The 23,830-nt window shown below is 45.2% G+C and overlaps 1 protein-coding gene across 2 annotated transcripts in view; it reads left to right on the forward strand.

Moving 5' to 3' along the window:
- Positions 1 to 23,830, forward strand: part of PRKCB (protein kinase C beta) — a 324,641-nt gene that overhangs the window by 245,874 nt on the left and 54,937 nt on the right. For both annotated transcript variants that reach the window (XM_072836199.1, XM_072836200.1), the window contains exon 10: positions 15,426 to 15,599. In XM_072836199.1, coding sequence (XP_072692300.1) covers positions 15,426 to 15,599 — 174 coding nt within the window. The remainder of the gene's footprint in view (positions 1 to 15,425; positions 15,600 to 23,830) is intronic.

A 23,830-nucleotide genomic window follows, 5' to 3' on the forward strand; every position in this document is an offset into this window, starting at 1 on the left:
TAATCCTCTTCCAGAGAACCTTTCGACATTTGCTGTCTGATCTTGGATTCCTGCCTTCTCTTTGGTTCTCTCCCAATGGTGGCACCTTCCTCCCAGCCCCCCCAGTCTTTCATATGCAATTCTGATTGCAGCTGCGGTATTTTTGCCAACTCATCTTCCCGGATCTTGGTGAGGCCCTTCTACCTTCCTGATTTTTCCATGTCTCTCCTCTGTGCAATGACTTGCTGCTCTTCTACAGTCCCTACATTTACTCCTCAGAAGAGAGCCCATTACAGAACAAGACATTTTAGAAGGGTCCATTTTCCCCAACAAAATTAATGATGTCAGGAGAATGAAGTCTCTGGAATTCAAGTTTTATAAGCCTCTGCCCTGCTGTAAGCAGATTGTAAAGCCAGAGTGAGCAAAGGGGGTACTTATTAGAAAGATGTGGTGTGTTTCTGTGTATCTCATCAACACCCAAAGGCAGGACTGCAGCCAAAACAAGGAAGCTTCCTGGAGCCCAAAACCATGGCCTTCATCTTGGGAGCCCCCAGTCTCCCATCCCTGTTTCTTGCTAATATCTCTCTCTGTGGATATGCCTTATATCACTCCTCAATTCTCAAAGCCTCGTTCCCAAGTCTAGACTCTCCTAGAAATTTAAGAGAAGCTGATAGTATAGTATAGTATAGTATAGTATAGTATAGTATAGTATAGTATATAGTATAGCTCAGAGAGCCCTATGATCCATTCGATTAGCTGTAGCCACGGGGAGGGGTGGCTTTTCCAGCTGTCTGTCAGGAAGCACAATAGGAACAGACTCTCAAAAGCAGAGGTGGTATGGGCAGTTTCTCTAAGAGAAGGAAGGAAATAGCTGGCCTGTTGGGTACACAGGCCAAAGTGGGAGTTTCTTTTAAGTCTGCATATTCTTGAACATGTTGCCTGACTCTTTGGGAAAAATAATACAAAGTTAAATCAACCCCTGCTGTTGAAAGACCAGCTAGAGCCTATTAACATGGAAACTCTGTCTCAGGTAATAATTCATGGCCACCGGTCCAATTACCGTGCTGTCACGGTTCCTGCCATCCGCCCATATCCATCTAGACCGCATCTTTATGCGCTCTTTCAGAAATTCACAGTCCTGTTAAGATGAATCCCTGGTTTCTAACAGTATAACCCATAATTTTTTCTGCAGCAAACATAATAGCAGAAACCTGTAGGTTATAATTACGCAACACCCATGGTAAAAATTGTAGATACATGAATATGGGTAGTTAGTAGGATTAAGTGTAGTTTGTTTCCATCCCCCCACAACCTGTCCAATTCCACATTATGTACTGACCTCATCAAAACCACTGCAGAGATTTATAATATAGTTTGTACATGGAGAATTTCTCTAAATGCCTTGCTCATTGAAACTTCACAATGATCTTCCAGGGTGGGTGCTGTTGTTAGATCCATTTTACAGGTGAGAAAGTAGAGGTGACACAGACAAGGAACTTGCAGATTCATGCAGGCAGTGTGGATGCAGGCTCAAACCCAAGGAGTCTGGCTCCTGAATGCATAACCATTAAGCCACAAGGCAACCTGTACTCAAAGTGCTCCATTCCTGCTTTGGAGAAACCCCGTTCTCTGTTAGCCTGTAACACCACCAGCAACGGCAGGCTTGTGCACACAGGGCAGATCAGATTATAGAGAAACAGGCTTCCTTTGTGCAACCTAATTGTTCAAATCAATGACAGAGCCTTAAGGGTTTTGCTGCATTTTCTTTTGCTAAAAGGCATCAATTATTGGTTTGTTTTCCCCAGGAACCATCTGAAGAAACAGTCAAATTAAATCTGCTTTTATTTTAACCATCTAGCTTTGTCAAATATAACATATGATTCAAAGACAATTGACTGAGCGTATATGTCACGAACATTGATTTTTGGCTCAAAAGAACCCTACAATAACTAGAGTTGATACCTATCAATTATCATTACCGATTCTATGATATCAGTAATTAGAAGCAATACAGCCCAGGGTTTGGAAATTTTTGCATTTCTTATTACAACCCAATCAAACAATTAAAATAAATTTTTTAAAATTAAATCCAACTAAACATCTTCATTGAAAATACAGGAGCTAGGCATTTCAGGCTTCAGTTTCTTATACCCCACTCCTCCCCCTCCCCAGCAGTGGCTATGAGTCACTCCTTCCTCGGCGGCGGCGTAGTGACATTTGCTTAACAATAGCAAGCCCTGAGCTGACTAGGCTAAGAGGACCTCCATTCTAAACTTCCTTTCACACTTCCTTCGGCTCTCTCTGCTAGTGGGCTGTAGTTCAACTTGATTAAATCTGAGATGCCACATGGCATTATTTTAAAAGGTTTAAATCTCAACACCTGTTAACCGGACCTCTGATCTGAAATTCCAGCTAATCTCCCCCATTATCAGCAGCCCCCTCCCACTAGAGTGGTGCCTTCATTACAGTTGAAGAGCCTGGGATGACACGTCATTATCACCCAAAGCCCACACTTTACATTAGGATTCACCCTTGGTGTTGTACATTCTGTGGGTTTGGACAAATGTATAATGACATGAATCCACCATTATAGTATCATACAGAATAGTTTCACTGCCCTAAAAATCCTCTGAGATCCGCCTATTCATCCCTCCCGCCCCCCTACCCCCTAGCAACCACTGATCTTTTTACTGTCTCCATGGTTTTGCCTTTTCCAGAATGTCATATAGTTGGAATCATACATATGTAACCATATAAAGAGATTTTATTTTAAATACGGAAAGTCTTACATAATAAATCATGAAATAACCAAGTTGTATCATCTAAGTTGGTCTGCACACTGAGCATCTCTGCTCTGATATTTTTTTGTCTGGCCAGTTTGAAGATTGTACCCACCAAGTCCTACCCAGATCCACACTATTAACTCCCAATTAACATCTTTTCCCCACTGTATCAGTTTTCAATTTTTCCTGAAGTACTTCTTCAATTAGCAAGTCTCCCCAGTTGCCAGAAATCATTTCTAGACTGTTAACTTCCAGTTTGCTGCTAGAGGCAAAGACATTTGATTCCCCCAAACCACATGACTTCATATTCGATTATGGTGACCACCATCAAAAATAAAACTTAAAACACACGTCTGGGCAGACACATGTGCACTTGGGAAATTTGATCCAAAGTTTGAATGATAAGAGTACACTTTGGAGAGTCAAAATCGGGGCCTTCAAGATAACCTAGAGCATGTGAGGACATCTTCGCATCTGGTGAAAGTTGCACATTGGGAAAGCCCCCAAAGGCTCACAGCTCATCAGCTGTGGTGAGCACAGTGCCTTCAGTTCTTTCTGTTGGATAAGCTTTTGCAGGCCTTATGCCATCGAGTCATAGTTGTGGCCCCATGGATTCATGGACTCTTTTCGACGTTTTACCCTCACATCCAGCATGCTACAAGATTTCTGGGTTAAGGTGGATCCGCCCTCCCTTCCAGGCCACAGTTACCAAGGGTTGAGTCCCTTGAGCCACCTCTTTATTCCTGGCCCCCTCCGAGGGAGGGCTTTGGCAGGTCTGCAGCCCAAACAGTGTGGGAAGAGCTTAGTAACTAGGTATATCATCCCTCCCCCATTTGGAATTTTAGAAGGTGTCAGATGGTCTGCTGATTCCACAGGGAAGCCCTGTCTGCACTGAGCATGCAGCTCACCGAGGCAAGGTCCTCTAACCTCTGGCCGAAGAGGGCTAAGACTGTGAGACCTTGCTTTTATTCCCAACTTCGCATAGCATCTCCTGGGAAATAGATCTTGCAGAAATCTTGGTCTATTGCTTTGGCTCACTTTTAGCCTTTCTGTTTGTGTCTTCTGAAGAAGGTGAGAGTGAGCCACCATATGTACCCACAGAGGGCGTTGGAACATCCATCCCTTTTATGCTCCCTGACTCTGCTTTCCCCTTAGCTGTGTGGCTTGTTGTGTGCGGAGCCTGAGTTTTACCTGCATTCTCTCACTTGCTCTCACAATAGCCCTGTGAGGGAGGAGCTGTCATTATGCCCCTTATATGGCTAAGGGAACTGAGACTCAGCGAGGTTGGGTAATTTGCCCACCATCACACAGCAAGCGCATGACACAGTCAGGCTTTGAATTCATGATTACAGAGCTGAACCTGTACCACTGTGATTTTACAATTCTAATTAGATGCAAACTTCTAGCTCTTCAGACTGCTGGTATCACAATCTCATTCTTACCTCTAAGAGCTTGTCAGGATTCCTGTCATGTTGTAAAGATGAGGATGCTGAAGCTACCCTTCATTTCGTAACTCAGATGCACCCAGATTTCTCTCCAAATCCTACTCCTGAGTGGGTGAACACCCTTTGAAGAGCGGAGGGACAGCGTTTGCCCAGTGCTCTAGCCCCTGATTACACCACCGTCCCAGTGGCCTGCCAAGTCACCACCATGTCCTCCCCAGGGCAGATCAGGCCTGGCACAAGAAGGCCCCCAGTATTTAAAAGATTCTGATTTAATTGGTCTGGAGTGTGGCCCAGGCATCAGCTTCTAAAAGCTCGGCAGGGAATTCTAATGTGTGGCCCGCAGAAACAAGAGCTTAGTGCAAGCACACAAGGCGAATCCTAGCAAAGGATGGGGAAGGGAGGCATAGTATCTGCCTTAAAATTTAGAGCTGGGCTGATCCAAAATACCCTCTGCTGGCCTCTAGAGGGCTGGGTGCAACCCACAGGAGACAGGAACCCACAAAAAGATGGAGCCCTAAAATAAAGGAGGAAGCATGCCTTGAAGCAGACCAGCACCCAATGCCTGCCTCCAGCCTTGTGCACAAGCCCGTTCCCTCATGGGGTGGGCATGGAGGGGAGTCCGGGGGTCTGCAGTGGGCCTGATCTAGCTCTAGCTTGCTTCTCTCTCCCTGTCCCACTCCGACCTCAGCTCAAGCACCCTACTGATCCTCTTCTACCAGATTGGATTTGGGGGAGCCCAAATTTCTCTCTCTCTCTCTGTCTTTTCATTGTACCATATGAGTTCAAGTTAGAATCTTTTCCCAATCCCAACATGTTAGCTGAGCTTGCAGGTTCTGACAATGCTAGATGCTTGATTTCTCTTCCTCCTCCTCCTCCTCCTCCTCCTCCTCCTCCTCCTCCTCCTCCTCCCCCTCCCCCTTCCCCTCCTCCTCCTCCTCCTCTACCGCTCCTGCGGTAGGGATGTTGTTAAGAACATCATTCACTATAGCACTACATGTTTAAGATTCATGCAAGACATTTCTTTCAAACCTAAGTTCTAGGGGAAGCTTATTTTTCTCTTCAAAAAATGATTTCCCTTAAAGTAAATATGAACTTCTGTTATGTTTCATGTGTCTCTGGTTTCTTTGGCTTCCAGGAAGCTGAGGGAGGAAGAAAGAGAGAGAGAGAATACACACACATACACACACACTACTGTATGGTGTATAATCATTTTTAACCACCTTTATTGAAGTATAATTTACATAACATAAAATCCACTTGTTTATGTTATATAATCTCAATGCTACCTCAAGATCTTTGTGAAATATGGGTTGGAAATAGCCATATACAAACTAAACAATGCTGAGACCTAAGTCACTGGAGATATCAGTGACCCAGATCCAGGGCTTTTTTTAAAGCTCCTTTCCCCCCCACACAGGCTTTTTCACTCGTTTATCCAACAAATATTCCTTGAGTGTCTACTATGTGCTAGATGTTGGGAATACAGCAGTGAAGAAGTCAAACAAAAGAGCTGCTCCCATAGAACTGACATCTCGGGAGGGAGAAAGGTAAAGAGATATTGCTTATAATGTCAGGTGTGGTGAGGGCTATGAAAGCAAAACAAAGTAGAAGAAGGAGATGGAGGTGACAAACAGGGCTGTAATTTAGAGGAGGTGGTCAGGGAGGACCTCTGCAAGGAGATGAGGGAGCAAACTTGGGCATATCTGGGGGGAGAGTCCTAAGTGCGGTGGGAAGAGAGGAAGATCCTAGAAAGGTGGAGTGAACATGGACTCACTTGAGGTTTTTTTTTTAAGCTTTTATTTATTTATTCATGACAGCAGAGAGAGAGAGAGAGAGAGGCAGAGACACAGGCAGAGAGAGAAGCAGGCTCCATGCAGGGAGCCTGATGTAGGATTCGATCCCGGGTTTCCAGGATCACACCTCGGGACCGAAAGTGAAGCCAAACCACTGAGCCACCCGGGATGCCCTCACTTGAGTTTTAAAGCTTTGTTGGGGAATGTGGAGAAGAGTGCACTTGTTGATTGGGTACACGTAGTGAGGAGGCAAGGAATAATTAAAAGACAATTGCAAGAGACCAGGCTCAGAATCATGGTGGCTTCGATCAGGAAGGAGGTTGGATAGGGCATACATTTTGAATGAAGAGTTGACAAAACTTGTTGATGCATTGAGTGAGGGATGTAACTGAGAGGCTCAGTTTGGCTTTGGACTTTTGGCAGGTGTCCATTGAGGCTGGGGGAATGGGGAGCAGGGTCTCTGGTCCCTAACTCTGCCTACCCTCCGCACACGGACCCAGAGTTCCCACAGGGCAAGTCTCTTAGCCAGTTAAGAACTGGACATTGGTGCTGGTGGACACAGATTACAACCAGGCCCCCGCCCCAGATCATTCTCCGAAAAGGTGAAGTTGATGATAACTATTGTAGTGGGTAGAATTGTCTTCCCCCAGAATATATGTTCAAGTCCTAACTGCAGTCCCTGTGAATGTGACCATTTTTGGACATAGGGCCTTTGCAGGTGTAATCGAGTTCCATTACCGTGAGCCCTCATTCAGTGACCGGTATCCTTAAAGGAGAACAAATCTGGACATAGACAAAGGGGCATGAGAAGGAATGCCACATGAAAACAGACAGATTTGGCGGAGGGGGGCGGGGGTTGGGGAGGACACATGTGTAAGCCAAGAATTATTGGCAACCACTGGATGCTAGGATAGAGGCAGGAGCAGATTCTCCGGGAGATCCTAGAAGGAAGCTTCTAGAAGGAAGCATCTCTGCCAATACCTTGGTTTTAGACTTCTGGCCTCCAGAACCATGAGAAAATAAAATCTTGTTGTGTTAAGCCTGCCGGTTTCTGGTTCTTTGATACGGCAGCCCCAGGAAACTAGGATAGTCACCAGGTATTAAGCGCTCGTCCTTTGCCCAGCATGGTGCTGAGTTAAAGTGTACACTTTGCTCACTTTATCCCACAAAGATCCCCCACTTCCACCAAAAGCTAAGTGTTGTTGTTGTCCCTATGTTACCAGAGGAGGAAGAGTTCAGTGAATTCCTCAGGGTCAGGCGACTAGTGTGTAGTGGCACCCCAACAGCTTCCAGGTCCTCTGACTCTAAACTCCTTGCCCTGGACGCCTGGGTGGCTCAGTCGGTTAAGCATCTGTCTTCGGCTCAGCTCATGATCCCGGGATCCTGAGATTGAGTCGTGCGAGCAGGGGGGGATCTGCTTCTCTCTCTGACCCTCACCCCACTCCTCTCTCTCTCTCTCACTTTTTCCCTCAAATAAATAAATAAAATCTTTAAAGAAAAAATAAATAAATAAGCTCTGTGCCCTAACCATTATGCAACAGTGTCCCATGGCCACGGGGACAGCCTCCAGGCACATTCTGCCATTTGGATTCACCGGTAAAGTTCAGTGCAACAAACTTTCCAGCCAGGAGTCCCTGGGCTACTTTCCCACATTTTCTCTGCTGCCACTGGAGCGTTGTTATTTATCACATCTCTCCCAGAAGATTCTTGGGTAACAGATGTGGCTTGGAGCTTGATAAGAGCGTCACTTCAACACATCCTTTCAATCTGTTTGGAATCCTCACCCTGGAGATGGAGGGACAGCTGAACAAACAGCCCACGCCCTCTCTGTTGGTATTAACCGAAGTGGAAATTCCAGAAACTTCATGAGACAATTAATGAAAAGCAAACGCTCGTTTGCACTTAAAGGAACATTTTAGAACATGACGGAACTTTACTGGTCACCCAACCCTGAGATCATGACCTGAGACGAAATCAAGAGTTGGACACTTAACTGACTGAACCACCCAGAAGCCCCTGCTATGGCAAACTATTTAAATTATTTATTAAATTACTATTGCCAAAAACTGCTTCATGCTCAGAAGTGAGGCCATGCCTGTCCTGTTTGCAGGCACATGCTTAACATTGTACCTGGCACAGAATCCCCGAACATTGTGCCTGGCACAGAATCCCTGAAAAAGATAGTGCATGGATGAACTGGAATCAGGGCTGTGGCACCAACTCACACCAAGCCCCTCTTGCAGAGTAAATGAATAGTTTGTTAGTGGTTGTATAAGAAATGGAAAAAGGAAATGACCCTTCTGTCTGTGCCCACAGGTTAGCCTGTAAGGTCCCAAGCCTCAGCAGGTGGGGTGGGTAGGAAAGAGAAGAGCAGGGCTGGGATCTGGAGCCAAATTTGAAACACTCTGGCAGTAGTAATTTAATAAATAATTTAAATAACTTCCGATAGCAGGGGCCCCTGAATGGCTCAGTCAGTTAAGTGTCCGACTCTTGATTTCGGCTCAGGTCATGATATCAAGGTTATGAGATAGAGCCTTATGTTGGGGTCTGTACTGACGGTGGAGCATGCTTAAGATTCTTTCCATCCCTCCCTCTCTCTCCTAAAAAATAAAAATAAAAAATAAAAAAAATTACCATAGCAGAGCACTGGGACTTGAGGTCCAGAGAATCAGATAGAATATGGTGAAGAGTGTGGGTTTTGGAAATGGGTGACATAGGAAGTTTCACCTCCTGGTAAAGTGACTTTGGACAAGTGACCACGCTTCCTAAGCCCTTGTCTGTGATGTGTGGATAGTAGAAGTACCCACTACACATTCATGTGAAAATTAAATGGGATCCCGAGCAGTGTAAGTAAGAAGAAGGAATGATTATCATTACCAGCCACAAACGACCCACCCATTCCCGGGCTGGCCCTCCCTCCAGCATCACCTTTATTCTTCTGGCACAAACCCTATGCCATCCCCTCTGATCACCACCTCTTGTTTAGCTGGTCTCCTCAGATGGTACCAGTGCTGCTCTGTTTGCTGGATCTCTCTGATTCTGCTAGAGACAATTGTTTGCTGTTGTCTCAGACAGTTGGGGATTAGAATCTAGAATCTGAGTTCTAGAGCTCAAGTGCTCACTTCCTGCAGTAATTCTAGGCCAAGGTTTGTGGATTCAGATAGTTTAATCCTAAAGGAACATAGTTCTCTTCCCTCCGCCTGGAATATGCCTCCTGGAATATGTCGGGCTAGTAGTGTTGATCTTTGAGGTCTTGCTTAGCCATCACTTCCCCAGAGCATCTTTCACTGACCCACAAGATCAGTTAGGTCCTCCACTTAAACACTCACGGAGCACCGTGCACTTCTCTTGCTGGTGTCTAATCATAGCTGAATTTGGTAATTACTTGTGCAGAGGGGCAGGCTTTGTGAGCTTGTCACTCTGCATCCCAAGTGCCCATCTCCGTGCCTGGCACATCCTAGACATGTAATGTTTACTGAATGAATGGATGAATTGGCCAGCCTTCCAAGTCCTGGATAAGACTGGGAAAGATGACACATTTGGAAGACAGAATGAATTCCATCTCTGTTGCTTCTCTTAATTGAAGCCTTTAAAAAAAAATTGATTGAGAAAGAGCATGCACAACCAAACCCCAGGATTATTAAACAAGCCAAGATAACAGGGGCCACACTGGCAACACTGGTTGTGTTAATGCACTTGGGTGAATATCTTCAGTCATCTATTGCTGCATGAGAAATCATCCCCCAAACTCAGAAGTTTATAACGTCACCAACTGTATATTATCTCTCATGGTTTCTGTGGGCGAGGGATTGGGAATTGGAAATGCTGGATGGTTGGTTGGCTGTGGTTTGGGGTCTCTCTTGCGGTTGCTGGAGCTGGGACAGCTGAGGCTGGAGCACCTGTGGCTGGTTGGCATGTAGTCCCAGGGCTATTCCACGTGGTCCCATTCCTTGGCCTCACCAGCATGGTGGAGCCAGGGCTCCAAAGGCAGGTGTCCCAAGAGAAACCGAGAAGCTACGACCTCAGAGACATGGGGGGCTACTTCTACTATAATCTGTTCATTGAGGCAGTTGCAAAGACCTGCCCAGGTTCAAGGTGAGAGGGCATAGACTCTGCCTCTTGACTGAGGAGTATCAAATCTTTATAAGCACCACATGCCATGAGGGAAAACGCTCTCAAAAAGGCCTCCAAGAGGGGCCAGAGAGGCTCTTACTGAAAAGGAAAGCTTGATGAGAATATTATGAAACAAAGAGAAGTTTCATTCTTACCCCCATTAATGACTGCTGAGAAGGTGTTAGGAAAATCAAGACAGAAAGAGTCCATTTTACCTATGGATACCTCCTAAACACCATATTAAATGAATGGATTTTGATTGTACCTCGGTGTTCCACAGATCAACAGATTTAGCGACTAGAATCACAAGGAGGAGAGACACTAATTAAAATACCAGGCCACAGTGCAGAGCTTCTGGTGTTTGGGAGCTCTATCATAAACAAGTACTCTTAAGGGATCTAGTAGGAGCAAGAGGCACCATCCTTATCGAGAATGGAACCTGCCTTGTTTTCGGTTGTGTACTGACCTGCTGCTATTTGGCTACCTGACATTTTAATTTTATTTTTTAAAAAATTTTAAAGATTTAATTATTTGACAGAGAGAGAGTACACGCACAAGTAGGCAGAGCAGCAGGCAGAGGGAGAGGGAAAAGCAAGCTTCCTGCTAAGCAGAGATCACCATGTGGAGGTAGATCCCAGAAGCCTGGGATCATGACCCAAGCCACCCAGGTGCCCCCACATTTTAATTTTTATTAAGAATTTGAGCCACCCCAATGATAATTTTGTCTTACAGGATCCCTAAGTTACAGAAATCTGCTTCAACTAATATCAATAAAAATGATGTCTTCATTGGAGGGATATGGAGATTTTCAATGGGAAACAGCCAAGCCTCATGAGAAATTGGGACCAGGAACCGGAAAGGAAGACCTCTGCTCTTTTCCCCCAACATCAGTTTCTTCTTTGCCTGCATGTGGTAGAAAAGCACACTCTAGGCAGATCTGTGTGTTTCTCTCTTCAGGGAGCAGGGCTGACATGGCCCATATCCTATTGCAAATTCTTTGGAGGGAGAATCTGATGGGCTCAGCTTAGGTCAGCAGCTACTCTGGTCCAATCAGCTGTGGCCAGGTGTGTCCTCTGCCCAATCAGAAGGTTCTAATAAAGAATTGGAAGAACCGAAAAGCATGCTTGGATTCACTTCCAAATTAAATTGCTGCCACTGTGATTATATAGGAACTTTTATTTTTCCTGATCTTCCTTGAAACGCATGTTCTAGCAAACAACGGGTGCCCAGCCCATCACCATTCATTCATTCATTCGTTCATTCATATCGAAGTATAGATGGCACAAAGTTTCGGTGTACAACATAGTGATTTGACAATTGTATGCATTATGCTCCGCTCACCACAATGTTACCATCCATCACCACAACGACGTTATTACAGTATTGTTGACTACATCCCCTATGTTGTACTTTTCATCCCTATGACTTACTTATTTTGTGACTGGAAGTTTGTATCTCTTAATCCCCTTCACCTGTTTCGCCCATCCTGAAGTCTCTTCCCCATCAATTTGTTCTCTGTATTTGTGGGTACTTCTGCTTTGTTTTGGTTCTTAGATTCATTATATAAGTGAAATCATATGGCATTTGTCTTTGTCTTACTTATTTCGCTTAGAACAATACTCTCTAGGTTCATCTATGTTGTCACACATGGCAAGATCTCATTTTTTTATGGCTGAGTGATATTCCACTGTGTACACACACACGCATACAATTTTCTTTATCCATTCATCCATTCGTCTCTCAGTAGACATTTAGCCATCACCTAGTTTTATACAAAAAAAAATTTTGAGAGAGAGTGAGTGAGCAAATAGGGAGGGGCAGAAAGAGAAAGAATCTTAAGCAGGCATCATGCCCAGCAGAGAGCCTGATGTGGGACTTTATCTCATGACGCTAAAATCATGATCTGGGCCGAAATCAAGAGGCAGACAACCGACTGAGCCACCCTGTCGCCCCTACAAAGAAATTTATTGAGACATAGCTGTACCAATTTATTTGTGTATTGTCTCTGGCTGCTTTCCCACTACAATGGTAGAGTTGGGTAGTTGATACAGAGACTGCCCTGCAAAGCCTACAATATTTCTCTTCACAGGAAAAGTGTGCTGACTTGTGCTCTAGAATTTGACTCAGTTCTATATCTAAGTTGTCACTAGTGTTCCATTCGTGTCCTTTCCACTCTCTTCCAACCAATACGGAGAAATTTCCTGACTTTGGCTCATTTGCATACCACTCACAAGATGTTGAGAGATGCTATCTGGTATGGATTTATTCTTCCTTCTACCCATGTTGGTTAGGACAGGGCAAAGCACCAGAGTCTTTACACATCGCTGTTGATTGACTTAAAAAGGGTGTGAAGACATAGAATTGATTATTTATTTACCACGTGACTTTAGTTTAGTGGTTGAGATTGTTTTTAGGTGGTACATAGATGTGGTACTAAATAAAATTAAATCACATCATGATAAGGTTATTCTCTCTTTATGTTTTCTTTCAGCGTTTCTAATTACTTGAACAAGAAAATCTCGTGATGACAATATGCCGTGCATAGTTCTCTAACATTTGCTAACACCATTTTTTCCTTTAACAAGAAGAACACACAGAGGCTGGCTTGGAACTGTCAGCAGCTAGCAATAGCTGGCTAGAATATCCTAGCACTGCCTTGCTTTTATTTATTTTTATGCTTATCTTCCATTTATGGCTAGTGATACTGGCTTGCCATTAATAGTGGTGATACAAAGTTTCCTTTTTCAGATAAATTTAGTTCAGTAAAAATGTGACTAGATTTTTAAAATACTGAGCGAATACCAGTTTAGGTGATAGGAAAAGATGTAAAAAAAGGCCTACGAATGACTGATTGAAGTTTGGGAAGCTTGTGTTAAAGCAACTGACAGAGATACAAAGCAGTCCTGGTGCCCAGAGCAGAAAGAGATCCATTTGGTCTAAGTGCATCACTGAGGGTTAGAGAAGGAGGTAAATCCTTGATTTTCTGGGCAGTGAAAGACTGTAGAAGGACATTGCAGACTGTGGGGTTAGAATATTCAGATGAAAAGAAGAAGAGGATGTAGTCATGGAATTGTCTGGCTTGTGGGAGTCCCTGAAGGATTGTGTGCATTTGAGTAGCATGGTCAGAGCTGCAATTTTGGAGCAGTTGTTAGCTCCAGCAGGGTAATCTCTTTGGGCCTCAGTTTATCTGTAAAGTGGAGATAATGGGAACAGTTGTAGGATGCCCACCTGCCCCTGGTGCATGGGGAATTCCCAGCCATCTGTCCTGCTCCTCCTCCAAGCAGGGGGCTAAGATGTCCTATCATGACTGCATCGACATTCAGGATGTCTGGGGGCCCCTCCCCTGTGTCTTGGGCTTTGGGGAAGGGGATGTTTACAAATAGGATTGTTATTTGGATGATGCCGTGACCACCAGTGGTGATGGGTCACAGTGGGACTGTCCATGCTCGAAGCCGGCTCAGCACTGAGCCCCTCCTACTGTACTCCGGGGTCTCCTTAGCTGAAGACTCTTCTTTCCATCTTCAGCCCCTCTACCCATGTGTCCCTGCCTCTTCCCTGCACTTGCCCTATCCTCAGCCTTTTCTGGAACCTGGGAGCAGAACACCCCTGTCTCTACCTGACTCTGCATCTTAGAGCACTGGCTTCCTAGGGTTATAGTTTCTGCCTTGGTGAGGGTTGGGGGAGGGTAAACAGCCCTTGAGAGAGAACAGGGGAGGTGGGAAATGCACTGACAACACACAGCCCAGCATGGGCTGGTGGATCTGCCTGGGGACTGAGCAAATGCCTGGCAGGTAGGATTCGCTCAGGTTGGCAGCCCTTATTTCTGTGGTGAGGCTGGAGGGGAGAAGTTGAGAACTGTCCTATGATAGTGGAAGTGTGCTCCAGGAACTTTCTTGCTAAGTGCTCTAAATTCCTGGGTCTGAATTGCCCATGGCCACCGTGGCTGTGATGAGAAAGGAGATGGTGCGGACAGGAGATGGGGTCTCTATGTGAGCCAGTGGGGTCAGCCTGGAAGCTTCCATGCAGTCAGACTCTTACCATTAGGATAAGACCTTCAAGGAGTGTGCCAAGCTGCTCTCCTGCCTCGAAGAGCCTCCTAGGCATCCTTCTCTCTGGCCTTAGGGCTCTGTTACATTCTGTGGTTCTCCAGCTGAGTCAGGTATGAACATTTTATTGGTTTGACCACCTAAACCCCTTGAGGACTTTTTCTGTAGCTCTGGCAAGTAGAGTGTTTAAAGGCAGAGACTTAGAATCAGTTGGACCAGAGTTCAAATCCTGTCCCTGTCTCTAACTGAATTTGCTGTGTGACAGGCTTCTGACCCCTCATGAGCCTCACTTTCCTATAAGATACGGTTCTTAAATGGTACCTACCTTCTTGCAGATTCTTATGCAAAGTATTGAAAAATAACAAATGAAAAATAAAACCACTACTTGACTGGCACATTGGGAAGTGCTCAGAAGTGCTCAGAAGTGTAGTGGTGATTGATGTAATCACCTGCCAAGTATCTGATGCGGTGCTTGCAATATATGCTTATATATGCTTATACATATATGCTTATTTCATTCTGATTGCTTCTTCCTCCAGGAAGCCTTCCCAGAAGCCCCTGAGGCCTGATCAGGTCTCATGCAATGTGGTACTGTCCTGTGCCTCTTCTAAAAGGCTTCTTGAGAATAGTCCCCGCTGGCCACTGTTGCATCTGACATAGTCACAACCAGTGAAAATAATGATCAGCATGCTGGGATGGTGCCCACAGCTGCCTGGAAAGAAGCCGCAGGATAACAGGAGAGGATGTTAAAATAGTACACTAATCATCCCTGTAATGAACATCTGAAGTCTTTTCTTCCTCTGGACTGCAGGGTCAGAGAACATGCCTGCCTACTTACGGCTCTATTCCCAGTGCTTAGGAGGCTCTTAATGAATATTAAATAATTGAGTGAATAAAGGAACAAGTGGCCCAAATTCAGTTTTATCAGGAAGTCACTCATTCCTTCATTCAACAAATATTTATCAAATGTCTACTACATACCAGGCACTGTTAACACCAGTGAACAACACAAGCAAAGGTACTTTCCCTCATGTGGTTTATATTCTAGCCCTGTTGATTGGGCATTGATGCATAGCCCAAAGGGATCAATATTTGTTGCTCTTGGAACACCGCCTGCTGATTGGGTTCAGCTATTCCAAGTGTGAGGTCTATAGAAAACGTCATGCATTGATTTGGTGTCCACAGTGGACATGTGGGCAGAGCATGGAGTGGATTGGAGTGATCTATGGCTTGCCCCCACCCTTACGGGCTTACTCTCTTTCCCAGGTCATGCTCTCAGAGCGAAAAGGCACAGATGAGCTCTATGCCGTGAAGATCCTGAAGAAGGATGTTGTGATCCAGGATGACGATGTGGAATGTACGATGGTGGAGAAACGGGTGCTCGCCCTGCCTGGGAAGCCACCCTTCCTGACCCAGCTCCATTCCTGCTTCCAGACCATGGTAACTCACCCAGGGGCCTGGCCATCCATCTCCAAGGCTTTCTGGGCTTTGACCAAAGCCATCCCAGCAGCACCCACCCCAATGAGACATCTGGACTCTTTCATTCTAGAGTCAGAAAGGTGTTATGCCCAGGGAGGCTGCTGAGAAGCTCTGAGGCTGCCACTGAGAAGCTCTCCCCTAGGCAGAAGCTGTTTCAACGAAGATAAAGGAACTCTGGTGATTGATTTAATAACCAACAGAGCAGGGCCTTTCTCAGACAGCCAGAGGTGACTTGGGGACGGGAACTGAGAACTTTTGGTCTCACAATATGAGATATCACAGCAGAGCTTACAGATGGGAACAAGTGGGAAGGGCCACAGGATATTTGTTTAGATGGTTACAGTCGGTCCTCCAGACCCTGCAGATCAATGCTCGGGTACATTCTACCTGCTGTGTGGACTTCCTTAAGGGAGGGGTTTCCTGAGAACACAGCCTTCAGAGGACCCCCAGGGAGGGGGCACCCAGTGCCCTAGGCAGGGGTTTGTAAGCACCAAGCAATGGCTTCCAGGAAGAGGAGGGGACGTTTGTGCACTATCTGCTATTAACTGTGATTCCAACTCTATCTGCCAGAGCAAAGCCATCCCTTTAAGTACCCTCTTACATTTTCTCTGTTCAAATTAGACCCTGGTCTTCATACCTAAGGAGGGGGTGGCCGGCACCCACATGCAAGGAGGTACAAAGCTCATTCTTGCCTTTGTGGCTTCTGAGGGTCAGTGGCTCAGTGACTTAAAGATGCTTTTAGGGATTCTTTAAGATCATTCTGATTCTGTGCAGCTCTCACTATGCATGCTAATTTTAGAGCCCACCTCCTAGGTGAGATGGGACACTCTTGTATATTGCATTTAATTTAAAGCTTGAGACTTCCTCTCTCCTCCAACATCACCAAGTCCTGTGCTCAGTTAGATTCCACACTCCCAGCCTGGAGAGATCCAAAGCTGGGTTTAGGGTGGATTTTCTCAGTGCAGACCACACATTAAGCTTAGAACTGCCCTGTCAGAACAGGGCAGAGCTAGAACTTGGCTCCTTCCCTGTTCTCAGAAGTCTCCTAATACATTTTTGGGGTCAGAGGGACCTGGATTCAGATCCTGCCTCTGTCATTTACCATTGAGTGGCCTTGAGCCGATTGTAAAATCTCTCTAGCCTCAGTTTGCTCATCTGTAAAAGAGATGAGATAAAAGTCGCTACATCCAAGGTTGCTGTGAGGAGGAAATAAGTTTATATATGAGAAGCATTTGACACCATGCTTGGTGCCAGGTCGATGCTCAGTAGATGTTACTCATTTCACAGACATTCAGCATTAGTCTTGGCTTTGACCAAGTGTTTAGGTATAGAGCTGAGTAAGCTAGGTCCTGTTTTTGTGAAGTTTGTGGTCCTGGAGCAAAGGAAACAGACATGGGATAGTCACGAAACAATACAGTAAGGGATATGACAGCAGAATCCGGAGAAGCAAGTGGGTCCCCATACTGCTCCCTCATTGCCACTATGGTGTCTGCACTTGAGGTGGTAAAATGACTTTCTGGTGGAGTCAAAGTCTAATTCCCAGAGAGCCTCCCTACCGCAGGCCAACAAGGGAGGGCACATTTTAGGCAAGTGTGTATAGTATTACTATAGTATTACCTGCAGGGACTTGGTCCACCAGCCTCTTGTTGGGGTCTGCTGGGTGATGAGGGTCCTAGAACATCCTTTACTCCACTGCAGGCAGAAGAGCTGAGGATGTTTGCCAAAGTACAGCACATGCACCCCAGTGAAAAATGGCCCTAGGTGCGCAGGGTGCCTTTGGCCAGTGCATAGATTTTATTTTATTTTTTAAAGATTTTATTTATTTATGACAGACACACAGAAAGAGGCAGAGAGATAGACAGAGGGAGAAGGGAGAAAGAGGCTCCTCGTAGGGAGCCTGATGCTGGACTCGATCCTCAGACCGGGATCATGCCTTGCACCAAAGGCAGGCGCTGAACCCCTGAGCCACCCAGGTGCCCCTGGCCACTGCATAGATTTTAGATTACATTCACCTTTTAGTTCGCTTTTAAGTTCTTGAGTGCCTCAAGGGGAATGTTTCCATTTGGTGCCGGCACACCTGTACCATCTTTTTAACATTTCCCTTTTAACACAGAGTGAGTACCAGGCTTCAGGTTCCGAGCTTTGGCAGACACCAGTTTCTAGGTCATTGGTTTGCTTTTATTTTTTATAGATATATTTTTTTCTACAGATTTCTTCTATTTATGATATGCATGGTAAAGTCTTTCAATTTTTAAAGTTTGAGGTATTATAAAACAAATACAGAAAACCACACAAAATAGATGTTTTAGTAATGAGTTATTATAAGGTTAAGTTACTCAGCCAAGCTGAGAAACAGAACTTTGGCAGCCACTCTGGAAGCTTCTTCACGTTCTAATCTCAATCTCCCAGCAAACAGTAGCTCGACTTCCTTGAGTGTCTTTACAGTTTTATCACTTGAGTCTTATCGTCTCTTAATACGATAGTTTAATCTTTCCCATTTTTAGAAACTGGCTGTGTCTTTTAAGCCTTTTAATACAGCAATTTCTCCCCCTCCATCCCTTCGTTTTATCTGTTCCTTTATCTGCTGAAGATCCTGGGCTGTTTGACCCGGAGTGTTTTCAGGCTGGATTTTGCTGATTGCACAATCGTAGGGCTCCTGCACATGTTTTCTCCTGTCCTCTGTGTTTTCCTGCAAATTGGCAGCTGGATCTAGACACTTGGCCAGACTCAGGTCTGATCCCTTGAGGAAGAATGTAGGAGAGGCATTCAAAGGCAGATAACGTCTCGTGTCCCTCTTTCTGTGCCGTTGGCAACCACTGATGCTCACTCTGTGCCTCGGCCCATTAGTGGGGATATCCTATCCTGCCTCTTCTTTTTCATTTATTAGTTGGAATGCCTCTAGGAAGACGGGCTGCCCCTCCTCAGGTGCCTGGTCCCAGTGGAACCATTCATATAGGAAAGGCAAGATAAATGACTGATTCTTCCTTGTTTTTGAACAGTTTGTCATGAATTGGCTCATGATAGTGCTCCAAAAGCGACTAACATTGGCTTCTAAAATAAAATTTTTGCCTAAAGGAAGAGAGTCAATCTAAAGAAGAATATTAAGTGAACAACAGGTCACATTCTACAGGGACTTGGCAGAGGTGGTGATGGGAATCCCAAAGCCAGAGTTTTAGGGAGTTGAGTGCTAAAGGCGCTCAAGAGGTAGAAGAAGCAGGACCAAACTAGATTCTCAACCCTTCTAGCCTCCTTCATTCCACATCCCCACATTGGGGGTCCCCAAGTTTACTTACTGGCATCAGTAGATCAAGAAGAGATCTTGTTCTCAAGCAAGAGGCTGGACCAAGTTGGAGTGCCATTTTCAATTTCAACTGAATGTTTTGAGAGTGGGGTATTGATCATGTGTGACTAATATTAACTCATTAATATACAATATCTTCATTGGTAGTTTACTGCTTTAAAAATGACAGAGTGGATTTGAGGTGATTCTTTTAATCTGGCACTCCCCCACTCACCTTTATTTCCATATGTTTTCTGGCATTAGACAGTAGGGGTGGGCTTTGCCTGGGAATTGTACAGTGTCCTGGGTCCCCTCATGGGGTGCCACATGCCGGTGAAGAGAGTCTGAGAGCCGAGGACACAGTTCAGTGGATTTGAGTCTTGTGTGCAGAAAGAAGCCCTGTGTTGGCAGCCCACCCATGGATGATTGTTTCCATGGGATGGGACAGATTGCCATCTTGTTGGTGCAGATCAGATGAAGTAGCTACCCTGTCTCTAAGGGTTGCGTTGTTTGGGGAAAATGTAACTTTCACTGTCAGGGTTGTGCTTGACTTGAGGAGATCCACTTGCTGCCCTGCCGGCAGAATCAGAGGTCACTGGGGACTAAGCACATGCTCCTCCCAACTCTCCTTCACTCAGTAGCACATAGTTTTATAAAGTACATATATTTTGATTTTACATAAATTAAATTTACCTCAAAGACACAATAATGCCTACTGTGCCTGAGGCACAGGGCTACACTCTTAAGCCACATGACAACCTGTAGATGGGTCCTGTCATCAACCCCATAGGATGAACGGATAGAGGCCACATAGTGAGTACATTTCAGGGCCAGGATTTGAATCCAGGCAGCCTGGCTCCCCAGAGCTCTACACTTAACTGCTGCAGTGTGAGGTATTTTGAGTGTGCTGAGTGTGACTCACAGGATTTCTAGTCCATCGAACACCCCTGGGGCAGAGCCTCCAGCAGCCAGCCTGTCTGAGCCCTGACCCCTTGCTCACCTCTCACCTGCTCAGTGATGCTCCTCAGCTTATCCCTCTCTGGTGAGGAGCCGACTCTCCATCCGAGCATCTACCATGTGTGGACTTTGAAAAACTTTCAAAGTTTTTCATTATTAGCCTTACCAGAAAAATCTTTTTTTTTAAAGATTTATTTATTCATGAGAGACACAGAGAGGCAGAGACATAGGCAGAGGGAGAAGCAGGCTCCCTGTGGGGAGCCCGATACGGAACTTGATCCCAGGACCCTGGGATCACGACCTGAGCCAAAGGCAGATATGGAACCACTGAGCCACCCAGGTGCCCCGCACCAGAAAAAATCTTGCACTGGAAAGGATTATCTATCATCTCACATTGTAGAACAGCTGAGGTTCTGGGATATGGGGTAGTTTTCCGTAGACACAGCACAGGGTCCCAGGCCTGCTGAACTCAGAGCCCAGGCTTTTGCTAATACATTAGGGTGAGTTGCCACCTAACAGGGACCATAGACACAGCAACGAGAAACAGCAGCTAGCATTGTGAGCACCTCAGGGTGGCTTGGGCATGTACTCGGCACTCCGTACCTACTCTCCCATTGTACCCTCCCAGCACCTCCCCTGGTAGATACTACTACTTTCCCTGCTTTATAGATGAGGATACTGGTAATCAGAGATGTTAAGTAACTCATGCACTGTCATACGGTAGGTAAGTGGCGGCACTGGGATTTTTTCTGCAGGTCTCCAGAACCCCAGCCTTGCTCTCCTGCCCCTGCCTGAACTCCAGGTTTCCTTTTTCTAGTTTATAAGTCATTTCCACTTTTCACAATTACATCCAGTTTTCACAAGAACACTGTAAGCAAGTGCTATTCACATTTTGGCACAAAGGAAATCAAACCTCAAAGGCTAGTATATGGTTGATAAGTGGTGGGTTTCCCCAGTGCCCCTTCACGGTGTACTTTCTGCTATGAAAGGGTCACGTATGCACCCCGCAAGGATATTGCAATGGTTGGAAAGGTTTATGGTGGCAGTGATTTTAAAATGCAGGGAGCACTGCATGTATATGAGGCAAACCATTGCTGGCATGGCTCAGGTGAGCAGGAGGGTGACATACTCCTTTTTGAGGATGGCCCATAGAGGTGGTCATCTGGCTCATGCTCACCTTCTAGAATTGCATGCCCTCTGGCCCCTTGATTGGTACCGCCCAGGAGGAGGCAGGCTGGGCCGGAATAGGCCATGTCTCTGAAGCCAGCATCCCTAAAAGTCAGATCACTCCTGCCAGTATACACAGGATACTAATGCTTATTGATTCTGTCAGCAAATATTTATTTGCTGAAATAAACGTGTCAGGACCCAGCTGCATCCTTGTGAGGGGTATGTCGGTGAACAAAAGAGATAAAGCCCCCGTTCCTTTAGAATTTACATTCCAGTGGGGGAGACAGATAATAAACCACATAAAATAATGGGGATGTAGAGATGGAGGGATTGGGTCGGAGAGATGCTATTTTTGAGAGGATGATCAAAGAAAAGTCATTCTGATAAGGATGACATTTGAGCGGAGACCAGAGCAAATGAGGGAGGGAGGCATTTGGATATCTGAAGGCAAAGTGTTCTAGACAGGAGGAAGAGTGAGTGTAAGTGCCCGAGGCGGGAACATGCTCAGCGTGTTTGAGGAGCAGAGAGGAGGCCAGTGTAGCCCGAGTGGATTGTCATTTCGTATTTTGTGACCCAGAATTCCTTTATGAATCAGCTACTTTTTCAAAGTGACAAATCTAGTCGAACATGCCGCAAATTTGATATGTTTATCTTGCTCGCAACTTCAAATTTTAAAGATGAAAGATCCTTAATAGAATTTTAAAAATTCTGAAGGTGGCCAAAATAGATAAAAGGGAAAAAGACACCCACCAATATGCAAAACAACTTTTGTCATTTTGAGAATGATGCAAGTTTCATTTCAAAAAACTTACTTAGAAAAGCAAAGTTCCATCGGAAGCATTCTCAAAAAATTGGATTAAGAGAATCTCTGACAAATATACATGCGTGGCACCACGTTAACTGAAAATGAAAGGTATTAAATTTTATTTAAGAGGTTATTCTAAATGTGTTAATACTGAATGTGCACATGGAAAAGAATCCGAAAGAGACAAATCAAAGCACTGATTTACAGAGGGGTCTGTAGATGATGGTTTTCATTTTGAATTTATGTTATTTCAGAAATGTCTGTAATAAAACAGGTTAAAAGTGTTGAATGTGCCACAAGATGGCCAAAGTTAATACCCAGGAGTAAAAGTGTAAAAGTGTAAAAGGCACCAGAAAGGAGTTGAATTTTAAAAATTGCTCATTAGATGAACTGGGGTTTAGGCAAAGTGTTCTAGAAGCATAAAGGGATGAGCATGAGCACCTCAGTCAGATAAATCTGGGTCTGTGGTTATTGGCTGTGTGACCTCTAGAAAATCACTTAACAGCTCTGAATATTGATTTCATCATCTTTAAAGTAAGCATAATCAATGAGGGTTTGGAAAGATGATGTACAGTGTGCAGAATAAACAATAGATAAAGGCTACCTGCACTAATAGAGCTGGGTTTGAGGGACACCTTGCTCATGGACACAAAAGGATTATATTCCCTCTAGTCCTTTTGCAGTTTTTCCCAGGGACAATTGTCAGCCTGGCACATTCATGCAATTTCCCAACTGCCAGTGGGCACAGGCAGTTACGTCTCCTTAGCAAAACATCTATTTTAAATGTTTTCTTTTCAATTGAACATATGCACTTCTTTTTTTTTTTTAAATAGAATTAGATTTTATGAGTCATTGAAGGACAGAAGTTACTTCCTCCCCAAATTTGCTGTCGTGGTCCAGCAAGAACTCTGTTGCAAGGCATGCTGGGAAGGGCGTCAACCCAGAATGCACACGGGGACAGGGAGGGGAAGGAGGATGATTCCACTTGAAGAGCTGGCACCTGATGGTGTGTCCATCAAGCACCGAGAGCATCCGAGGGGTCCTGGTAACTCAGGATTGGCTCAGGGTTGGCAGCAGTATCCAAGGATATGGTTTGATGTAAGGGCGTTGCTGTAGGAAGCTCTGGCAGTACTCTTGGTCGGCAATGGTTGGGTTGCAAGAAACAGAAAACCTCCTCCTCCAAACTATCACATGCTTAAAAAAGAGAGAAACAGAGAGAATTTTATTGGAAGGAAACAACCCAAAGGCAAAGATGTACCTGAGCCTCATGAAGAACTAGAACTTCAAAGCTTTCTAGAAGAGATCTCTTGTTCCTTTCTCCTTGTTTTTTTTGTCTCTTCCTGATCATAGCTTTCCTAGCCCCTTGCAGGTTGCCTATCTGCCAAAGTCCCTGAATACTAATTCATACTCATTGGAAAGAGAATCTGATTGGTTCAGCACAGACAGATGTTTGATTCCTGGCCCAGTCTGCTGGTAGTTGGCTGCTACTAACGCAACTGGAACCTTTAAGAAGGGGTTGTGTGTACAGGGAAGGGATCATTGGTGCTTGAGTCAAGTGGGAGATGCCATCCTGAGTGCCAGGAAACCAACCGGGTTGGAGCAGGACATAGCCTGCCACCAGTGGTACAAACATGGCATTGAGTGCCTCCAAGGAGAGGAAGCTGATGAGAGCTTCACAGGTGTCAGGGCTGTAGGCAACTGAAGCGTCTGAGGATCCTGAGATCAGGAAAGGACTCCGGAATGCAACCCAGGCATATAAAGTGGGCGTGAGTAGGAAGAGACACGGCGTGGTTCTCTCCGCTTCTTAATGGTGGCCTTTGCACATTCATTTAACAATTAAAAGTCTGTAAATCCAAGCAAGAGGAGAGATGGTCCTAAGCCCTTGAGAACTTCTCTCTACATGTGGAAGGGCTTGGAAAGCTGGAAAAAAGAAGCTAGAGGGGCATCCATTGCTTGATTCTGATAGTGAATCTAAGGCTA

This window comes from Canis lupus, chromosome 8 (genome assembly GCF_048164855.1).
Source record: "Canis lupus baileyi chromosome 8, mCanLup2.hap1, whole genome shotgun sequence".
Lineage (NCBI taxonomy): Eukaryota > Metazoa > Chordata > Mammalia > Carnivora > Canidae > Canis > Canis lupus.